General features: G+C 46.5%; 1 protein-coding gene across 3 annotated transcripts in view; it reads left to right on the top strand.

Moving 5' to 3' along the window:
• The first annotated feature begins 2,878 nt into the window (after positions 1–2,878).
• Positions 2,879–10,115, top strand: part of RASGRP1 (RAS guanyl releasing protein 1) — a 65,412-nt gene continuing 58,175 nt past the window's right edge. For 2 of the 3 annotated variants that reach the window (XM_073211600.1, XM_017660200.3), the window contains exons 1-2: positions 2,879–3,107; positions 6,811–6,995. In XM_073211600.1, coding sequence (XP_073067701.1) covers positions 3,073–3,107; positions 6,811–6,995 — 220 coding nt within the window. In that variant the 5' untranslated portion in view covers positions 2,879–3,072. The remainder of the gene's footprint in view (positions 3,108–6,810; positions 6,996–10,115) is intronic. The other variant, XM_073211601.1, reaches the window with a different exon arrangement.

Raw genomic sequence — 10,115 nt, 5'->3', positions numbered from 1 at the left:
TGTGTCCTCCAGGGTGACTTGTCAGTTTGACATGTGGTTGGTATAACTGTGCCTTTGTATGTTTACCAGGTGAAAAGAGAGTGCAGGCAGAAGGAAGTGGATGAGCAAAAGCACTGGGGCTTGCAAGGGTTCGGGGCACAACAGCTACCAGGAGTCACCAAGGTGAAATCTGAGAGGTCAGATGCCCAGGAAGGCATGGCCAGGGGTCAGCCTGGACAGGCAGGTTCTGGTTGTGAAGATGTATAATGTTAAGAAGTTTGCACTTTGTTCTGTAGGTAACTGGGTTCCTTGACAGTTGGAAAGCAGAGAAATGACACAATTGGGTAACTCTGAAAGGAATATCAAAGAAGGATCAGAGGAGGAGGCTCTATAATTAGGGAGGCTACTTATGAGGCTATTACACATGTCCAGGTTCAGAGGTCATGAGAGCCAAGACCAGCAGGTGGCTGTGGAGATGGAGAGGAAGCCCTGTGGGATGGTTCGAAGAGGGAACCAGTTGGAAATGTGCATGTGGATGTTACATAACAAGGCTGGGTAGCAGGCATGAGAGTTATATGGGTCCTGTTGAAGTCATAGAAGAAAATAAGAACACTTAACTTGAGTAATGGATCATTTAGAAAATCTGAGGAAAGCAGGTACTGTGGTTTCAGAGGCTTCCCAAATACTCACTAAAAGCCCATGAACATGTTAGGAATGTCTGGTTGAAAAGAGGAAGAATGCCAAGGAATGACCTCACCCGAGGATTGAGCAGAGGAAGACAGTGGCCCCAGCCCTTCAGCATACTGCTACAGAGAATGGTGACTTACTGCCCATCAAAGAAGCTGGGGCAGCAGAAGAGAGGGTAGGGGAGAGAACCAGAGAAAAGAAGGAAAACTTTGTTTTTGAGGTCAGAGGTGCCCCAGACACCAGGGAGACTAACCTCATGGCAGAAAATGAAGACTTGGAGCTGTCTTCTCATTTTTTAGACGTTTGAAAAAGACAAATTGCTTAGGTAGGAACAGCCAGAAAGCTTCATCAAAGAGCTCAGGTGGGTCCAGAAACAGATTCACGTGCAAGTGGAATCCAGCACTCTCAGGAAGCCAGAAAGAAAGAAGTTTTCCAGAAAGAAGCAGGCCTCTTTCTTTGGAAAACTCAGCAAGACCCATTTCTTGAATGAAATAATAACAAATATTTTCTATACATATACATATATATATATATATATATATATATATATATATATATATACACACACACACACACACACATATACAAGGACAGCAGGTGTATAGGTGTGTACAACTGCCATGTGTGTTTAGTATTGTGTGTATACACCAAATAGCCTATCTACCTATATATATTAACACACATTTGCATATAATTGTGCATTTACGTAAAGCTATATGTTTATCCATTTGGCATATATACATGTGCATATACATTACATGTCCGCAAGAGTGTCACGATTTAATATTTATTGAATGTCCACATGCCTCTTCTATATGTATATAGCATGACCAAGGACTTGATTCTATTACCCAATGTTCATAAGGATTCTCTGGGGAAATTTCTTCTGGTCTCAGTACCAAGAAGAGTTGATCTTTTGTTGAGCAATCTTTTTTTTTTCTTTTTTTGTCTTGCATGTGACAGGAATAGAATTTTAGACAAAGCCTCCCTTTTGAACATGACTGCTAGAAATCTGGGATACAAATTTTGTTTCCATGTGTAGCACGTGTATTGGACTCTATTAGATGTATTTAAAAAAAAACGACTTTCATTTCTGGCTCCATTTTTTTGCCTTATTTTTCACTTTTCATTTCACACACTTTTCGTAGGTTATGTACTTTTGTAAATTACCTTGACTTCTTTTTTAAAGATATAAATGTGAGGAAATATATAAATGAAATCAGAGGGAGGCTTTAAGGCCCAGAACATTATGGTTGGGAAGAGACCTATTATTGTGGCTGGAGTTGTGGCATGTTATGATGATACTGGGTGTGTTATTAGGATATCCAGCAGCTATTACAGGAGTCAGAGAGATCCCAGCTCAGTTCATAGTTCTCCCTGCTGTTTACTCGTTGGGCGTTAGGAAGGCATATTATTCTCTAAACGTTAATTTTCTCATCTCTAAAATGACCTGTTGGCATTTGGGGAAGATGTTTTAAATGAGGCACTGTTAGAAAGCCCTTAGCACACGCACTCAGTCCACATGAACTATTGTTACCGTCACTGTCTTTCGGACAAGCAGGGATAGGCCGCAATCTCTGTTCAGATCGGCTGTAAGGAAGTTCTCCCCACCCCTCCCCGTGCCTCTGTCGTCTCCCCACATCTTCCACACCCACAGACGCCAGGCAGCTGTCTCTCGCCCGTATGGATCACACCTGGGGAGCACACCTCCACACCGCCGCCGCTTGCAGGGTGCAGGGCAGGTATCTCCAGCCCAGGCTTGCAAATTGCTACCAAGTAGACACTCGAAGGCGCGGGCTAAGGCACATCCACAACTGTGTATCAGTTCCTTCTCCTGCCCCCGTCTCGGGGCTGTGCTATATACAAGAGAGGCCTACGAGGGGACAAAGGGGGGTCCGCGAGAACCAGGACTGAAATGCGGGCTGACAGGCGGGGCGGGGGTCGCGTTCCCTCGGACTCCCAAGTTCTCTCCAGGCGCGGATTTGGGGGTATCCAGTGCGCCCGGAGCCTCCCTTCCTCTCTGGCTCCCTTTGGGAGAGCTAGATGGCAGCGGGAGAGGCGAGAAGCGCGGGAGGCGCGGGCCTCTGGGCGCCACCGAGTCATGGGGGCAGGTTTCGGAGAAGAGCTGCAGGGCGCCACACGTTTCCTACCGCCGATAAGATCAGCGTGTGTCAGGTGGTTGGTGCGAGCGGGCGTGCGCGCGCGCCGGGGAGAGGCGAGGGGGCGCGCTCACACAAAGTTTGAGCCTGCGGGTGCGCCTCGCTCGGGCTCGCCGGGCTCGGAGAGCGGCGGGGGGCGGCCCGGGGCGCGGGGGCCCGGCAGGCGGCGGCGGCGGTGATGCGCCGCGCCGCGCCGAGCCCTTCCCGCCGCGCGAGGTGAGCGGCGGCAGGAGCGCGGGCCGTAGCCATGGGCACCCTGGGCAAAGCGAGAGAGGCTCCGCGGTGAGTAGGGGCCCAGGCCCTCGGGAGCATGTTTCCTTTCCTTGGGCAAGTGCGCTCCGCGGGCTGCTCCCTGAGACCCTCGGGAGCGGAGGGGGTGCGGGGTGCGACACGGATGCCACCTCCTGCGCGAAGTTGTCGGTGCCGCGTGCGGGCGGCTGCAGGCCGGGGTCTCCGCTGCAGTCCGGGGAGACGTGCGCGAGGGACCGACGCGCCCGGAGCGCCCAGCGCGCCGCGCCGGGGAAGAGGAGGGAGCTGGGTTATGCGGGCGGAGGCCAGACGTCACCCAGCGAGACCCCGAGCTGCGCTGACCCTCATCCCCCCACCCCACCCCCCGGCCCCTCTGCCCCACACACCTGGGACTCCCACTCGCGGACTTTCCGCGGAACCCGCACCTGCTAAGGGCGCAGAACTCCGGCAGCGCCACCTGGCGGCCAATCCCGGCCTTGAAGCTCGCGGGCCGGGCCCCGAAAGGCCAGCTGCGTTTGCAGAGAACAAGCAGAGGTCAGCGAACCATATAACCTGGTAGAAACCTGTGCTCCCTCCCCGTCCCACTGTGAGTAGAGAGAGAGATTTCAGGAAAGTCTTGAAGATGAAGGAAGAGTGACAGTGAGTGAAATGGTCCTTGACAGGAGAAAGAGGCCTGGAGGAGCCAGAGAACTTTGAGTTTGTCCCCCAAACAAGCCAAACAAACCTGCCTATAATGAAGCATTTTATAAATCCTTACCTACAGCCATTTCACCACAAGTGAGAATGACTTTAAGGTTTGACACAAAGCAGCCAGTCAAGAGACTACACAGCCAAAGAGCAGAGTTTCCTAGTTTATGGTGCAAATAACCCTCCTCTTCTGAGGCCCCTCAGGTCCCAGTTTGGTTTTTAGCAGTTTGTCTTCTCCCTGGTTTATCATGCCCCCAGCCCTCAGTCTCTCTGGCCTCCCTATTTCCCAGATTGCATCTCTCACCTTCCCTTTTTTCCACCAACCCTAAGCACTCCTTTCAAATTCAGTCTTTCTACTTCATGTACCCCAGACCCTCCTACTTCTGGAAAGCTTTTGCCTCTGAGAATCACCTTGTGAACCCAAGTGGTCTTCCCTACTGGTGAACTATCACTAGAATTAGAGCCGAGGCAGTTTGCAGAATCCTTACGGCAGAGTCCACCAACTGAGTGAGAAAATGGATTTTCCTTGGGTCTACCAGTTGAGAGACTGAGGTCCACACCTCCTGCCCTGCCCTAGCTGGAAGAGCTGTGTGTGGACGTGGAGGCAGCCATCACTTGCCGCTGCCTCTTTCCTAGGGGTTGGGGAGAAGTAGTGTGGAAGGCTAACAGAGAAAGACTTCTACTGAGAAGCATTTTTTTTCCCCATCTTTCCCAGCTGTGCCTTGGACAGAGGTCTTAATGGTGAAAAGGTAACAGCTAAGGCACAAAGCTGGGTAATTCTAACACTGGACTGCCAGTGCCCAGTTTAGAGTTGTCAGTGCTTCTGGAAGGGAAGGGAGCTGGGCTGGCGAGCACCGCATGGGACACAGGAGGCCTGGCTTCTATCTGCCTCTGCACCAGTGGCCAATCATGCTGCCTTTTTGAGCCTGGCCTCCCTCATCTACAAGGTCTCGGAAAATGGCCATGAGGAGCCCACCCAGCTCTGGGGTGTGAGGGCTGTTCAGGGACCTGCAGAAGGAGTAGGGCCTGACAGTCCGCCCTTATGTTATCTAAGCTACGCTTTTGGAGGATTTTCCTTTTGTCTTGAATTGACCTCTTCATCCTCTGTGCCACAGTCTACTTGCTAATTCTGACACAGTGAAGGTTCATGGTTCCAGGTTCCAGGCACAATAAATATTTTTAAACAAAGCCAGAGAGGCATCAGGTACAAATCCCAGATCTAACATGGATTGTAGAACCTTGACTGTCATTTAGCCACATTTAGACTCAGTTTCAACATCGTGAAACGGAGATAAAATCTTTCTGCACTGTAAGCTTTAAAGACCATGTAAATCAGCATAGTGCCTGCCATATCATAGGTACTTAATTTATTATAGCCATTTAAAAAATGTATTTATTTTTAATTCAAGTATAATTGACATACAATAAGATTTTAGTTTCAGAACTACAGCATAGTAATTGGACATTTACATACATTATGAATTGCTCACACCAAGGTGAGTGTGGTTACCCTCTGTCTTCATACAAAGTTACTAAAATGTTATTGACTGTGTTCCCTGTGCTGTACATTTCATCCCTGTGACTTATTTATTTTATAAGTAGAAGTATGTACCACTTAATCATTATGGCCATTATTATTTTCTTTCATTTTCAGATACTGATCGGACCCTGGGGTTATCACAGGGCCTGGGTGAAAATGGGTAACGGCCAGAAATTCAATAAAGTCCTATAACACCAACTTGATCTTTAGGTGTCACTCCTTTGGGTTAGCAGATTCCCAACAGCCAATATAAAATCTCCAACTACATTTTTGTATTAGGAACCTCTAGATCCCCTTTATGTAACGTATCACAAGTATGTTTTACAGTTTACCTAGTACCCTCAAATGTAAACTATCTCACTGCAGTCCCCTGGGGCCTATTACAATGTCTTTCTCATGGAATAAGCACTTACTGATTAATGCCATCGTGTGTATCAAAATACATAGTGAGTAGCTGAAGTTATGGATCTGAGGTGTATTTCTTTTTTCTTGTCTCCTCTTTGGCAGTAAGCTATGAAATAACCACAACCACAGTAGCAAGAGGAGAATTAACTATACGCTCAAAGAAGTTACCAGCAACACCTATCAGTATTAAAACTTAAAAGGTTGTAGATATGCATCTGTGTATGTGTTTTGTTAATGGAAGGGAAAATTAAATGCTTAATCTTGTATAATTTTGCGAACGACTTATAGTGCTGAGGTCGTGACCAAAAATAAAGCTGAGTGAGAGCAGATGGTGACCTATTGGACTCCTAAGACATTTCCAGACCCAGACTCATCCTTTAGCATTCACTTCTGGAATAAAGCTCTCATAAGCTCTGCTGCTTTTTGCAATTAGTAAGGACTTGATAGAATGAATTTATGGATAAAAATGACTCATAATGATTACCTGTATTATCAATAGTGACAAACAGAATCTTAAAACCAAGATTTGTGAGAAAGGCAGGACTGGCTTAAAACCTAAACACCACCACCATAAATCCTCACTTCTTGCACACGGGTCCCCTGTCCTTGACTTCTCCCCCAAAGTCCTTGAAGTTATTGTTTCTGAGGCCACTTGACCTACAGCATCTCTGGTATCGCTCAAAAATGACTGAATTTAGCTGAAGATGAGATCAACTTAAACCATTCTTAAAGCCCAAGTCAGTGGGCTTACAGTTGAAATAAAAAATAATTGCTTGGAGTTAAGGACTGCTAACATAGTCTTGTCTCTGCCTCTCCCCTTCAGGAGACAGCAGACTGAAGCCATCCTACCCGAGGATGGAGAGCACTAGCTGCAACCCCGCAATCTCACCTTGTTACTTCCAGGGGAGATGTCTCTTTAACAGCCAACCAGTCCTTTGGTGCATGTGCCAAGTGGGAGGGGTGTGTCTTCTCTCATCCCAGCTCCCAGGATTAATTGTCTTATCTCTACTCCTCCCTCCTCGATCTGCCTTCAGAAGTGGAGCTGCCAGTGTGCTCATCCCCTGGCCGCTCTGCCTGCACTCACTGCCTGCTCTTTTTCCGCAGGAAACCTTCACATGGCTGCAGAGCTGCCCCGAGAGCAAAACTAGAGGCAAAGCCAGCCAGCAGCCCCTTCCCCTCCCATCCCAGCCTGGCCCAGATTACCCAGTTCCGAATGATGGTGTCTCTGGGACATTTAGCCAAAGGAGCCAGCCTGGACGATCTCATTGACAGCTGCATTCAATCTTTTGGTGAGTTGGCTAACTGCCCACATGCATGAAAACTCATATGTTCCTTAAAAAGTGCTTTAAAGAATAGCAACCTAGATTGTGTTTTGGCTTTAAAAATATCTTTTGAGCCTTTGAAATGTTGGAGACGGCGTGCAGTGCCTCCAGCACATGACTATGTGGGTGTAATAGGTCGTGATGAGAAGTGCGATTTAAAATGAGAAAAGTTACGGAGGAGAGTTTGCATTTCCATTTTTCGAAGGTTTTTCTCATGTTGCAAAATATCATAAAATGTTATTGTGCATATGGTGCTTTGACACTTTTCTGTCCTCATGTTCTTGGGGCACACAAAGACTAGGTTACATGAGCAAACACTGTTATCGAACAGAGCTTTGAAAGCCTTTGGACCGTTTGGTCAGTAAAGTCTTTATAATTCCCCTTACAATCTGGAGGGTAGCTGTGGTTGCGGAAAATAAGCACACAGAGACACACACTGGCAGTGAATTATCCAGATTCTGTGCTCTGGCCATCGCCCATACTCACCATGAAAAATGCATGATTTAGTGCAGTGCACAAGCCATTATCTGCAAAGGAACCCTATTTTTTTTTTAAGTTTTATAAGCACGGTCCTTCTTTTGACTGTTATTTGTGAAATAGTAATTGAAAAGTACTGATATTTGCTCCCCTCCAAAAAAGGAATGTTTAAAATTGATGGAAAATTGGTAGATTTCCAATGCCCTCCCTTCTTCCCCCGACACCAGGTCCCTTTCCGAAGCTCTGCATCTCCCACATGAAGTGTGTGTGACTCAGCTCAGAAGTGCCTGCCAGCTGCCTGGGAGAGTGTAGGGGAGGCTCCATCCCATCCCAGGTAGCCCAATGTGCAGATCTGTTAGAACTCAGAAGTAGGGGTTATTGGCTGGATGTGGTCAGTGCTCCGTCAGACCTTGCTTCCAGAATTGGGAAGGACTTGACATTTCAGGGACACCATTTAGCACACTTTAGTACAACATTGAGAAGACTAGCCTCATGATTTCAACATCAGGTTAAAGCAGTGTTTCTCAACTATTAGTACAGAATGGTGGAAGTGTTTTAACAACATGGATTGCTGGGCCCCACCCCCAAAGTTTCTACCCTAGTAGGTCTGGGGTGGGGCCCGAGAATTTACATTTCTAGTAAGTTCCCAGGTGATGGTCATGCAGTTGATCGAAGAACCCAGGTTGGAGAATCACTGTTTCATTGTTTGTTTTAGACTTTTCAACTTGGAAAAGAGGGAGCACTTTTATTACTAGTTTAGTCTTAAATCTTCATTAAATTTCCATTTATTTAGACTCTAATCTTTCAGTTAAGGATGAGTTTGGGAGCAGACTGAATGGTTTTCTATTTCAAAACAATCTGCTTATAAAATATAAGTGCAAGGAGATACCCTGGGTGATGGCAGAGCCTAGTGGAAGAATGGCTGTGATGGATGTGCCATCATTCATTGTGCTCTTTACTTTCACCTCGTTCCCAATTTGAACAGACTGCAAAGTTCCTCAGGCAGCCTCAGTAGTTCCTTTACTTGTCTCTAGTGGGACATGGTGGCTATTTCATGACAAGGACTTTTAGTCTCTCTCCATTGCACTGTTGAGAAAGTGGGGACCAGCAGTATATTTGTCTTGCCAGCTTTCTGTGCCAATCATGCAGTGGCTGGCTGAGTTCAGGGCCGTTTTCCTAACCTTGAAACAATCATGACATCAACCTGAAAACATGATCCATGCCGAAGTCCTTCCCCAAAAGAACCAAGCCTAATCCACCCCCCTCAACAAATCCAACAAGGGCAAAAGTGCATTGTTTTCTGGATTATGTTGAATTGAAAAAAGTACCTTAAAATCCAAAAGCTATAAAAATCCGTGGAGTCTACTAGTCTTTATATCCATTATCTAGTGATATTGGTTAAGCACCTAGTTACGTCTGACACTGTGCTGGGCAGTGCACAGGAGAATTACAGTATCTGAACCCCTGTTCCATTATTAGAGCTTAGAATACCTGAGAAATGAAATAATAGATACAAAAAATAGAAAAAAAGATGCCAAAAAATAAATAGATACAAAAAACAGTAATAAACTAAGGCGTGCAGGAAGGATAAATTCTGTATACCAGGTAGAGTTTGAGTAAATTCGATTTGAGGAGGAGGACACAGATTAAGGAGAACAACCACTGGTTGTTCAAACCCCATTCTGGGCCGTGGGAACGCTGTGCAAGGGCAAGAAGGGAAGTCCTCCAGGTTTCTGGCATTATGTATGCCCTGCAGTTTCCTGCCACCAAATGTACGTGAAAAACCCACGAAAGAAAGGACACCCTCGTCTGGAGGGAACGGGAGACAGCGCGGAGAGTTTGACTCTCTGGTCATCAGTTGTTGTGTCTGGGGTGGGGGTGGGGGTCGAGGCTGAGCTGCAGATGTAGGTGGAGCTTGGAGGGGGGCAGGCCTTCTGACAAAGAACAGTCCTGGCTCCGGGGGGCCTCAGAGGTGATCTCAGAAGAGTGCCGAGTGAGGCAGTGTACCTCTCGGGATTTACCTTCACTGGTTATTTTCTCAAGTTTGCATAGAAAAGTATTGCTTTAGAATAATGCAATCTAGCTTAGCTTTTTGTTAATGAATTTTGATGTCTTCTCATTGTAAAACCCGTGACAAGAGAGGGAAATAGTACAGAAGTGGGGGGAAACTGGTGCTTTTGGTAATCTTTTTTCTTCAGACCCTAGTTTCAGCCACTTTCCCACCAACCTGAGAAAAAAGGAGGAAAAAAACTGTTTTGAACATAAAGACTAACTAGTTAGTTTACCTCCTACTGTGTTCCCAGCCTCACTTTCATGCAGATACTTTGAAGAGGTTTGAATTGTGCCTATCAGTATGGTATCCACTAGCCCCATGTGGCTATTTACATAAATATTTCAATTCATTAAAATGAAATCAAATGTAAAATTTACTTCCTAAGCCTCACTAGCCACATTTCAAATGCTCAGTAGCCACAAGTGGTAGCTGCCACTGGACAGGGTAGTTGATTTGAAAGGGAAAAGCACAGGGAGATCTGGAAACTGGGATTTGCATTTTTCTAGCATCTCTAGATAATAATCTGAACATGAACACTCTCTATGAGCAGTCTTTGC

The sequence above is a fragment of the Manis javanica genome, chromosome 8 (assembly GCF_040802235.1).
Source record: "Manis javanica isolate MJ-LG chromosome 8, MJ_LKY, whole genome shotgun sequence".
Classification (NCBI taxonomy): Eukaryota; Metazoa; Chordata; class Mammalia; order Pholidota; family Manidae; genus Manis; species Manis javanica.
This window is presented reverse-complemented; position numbering and strand designations above follow the sequence as displayed.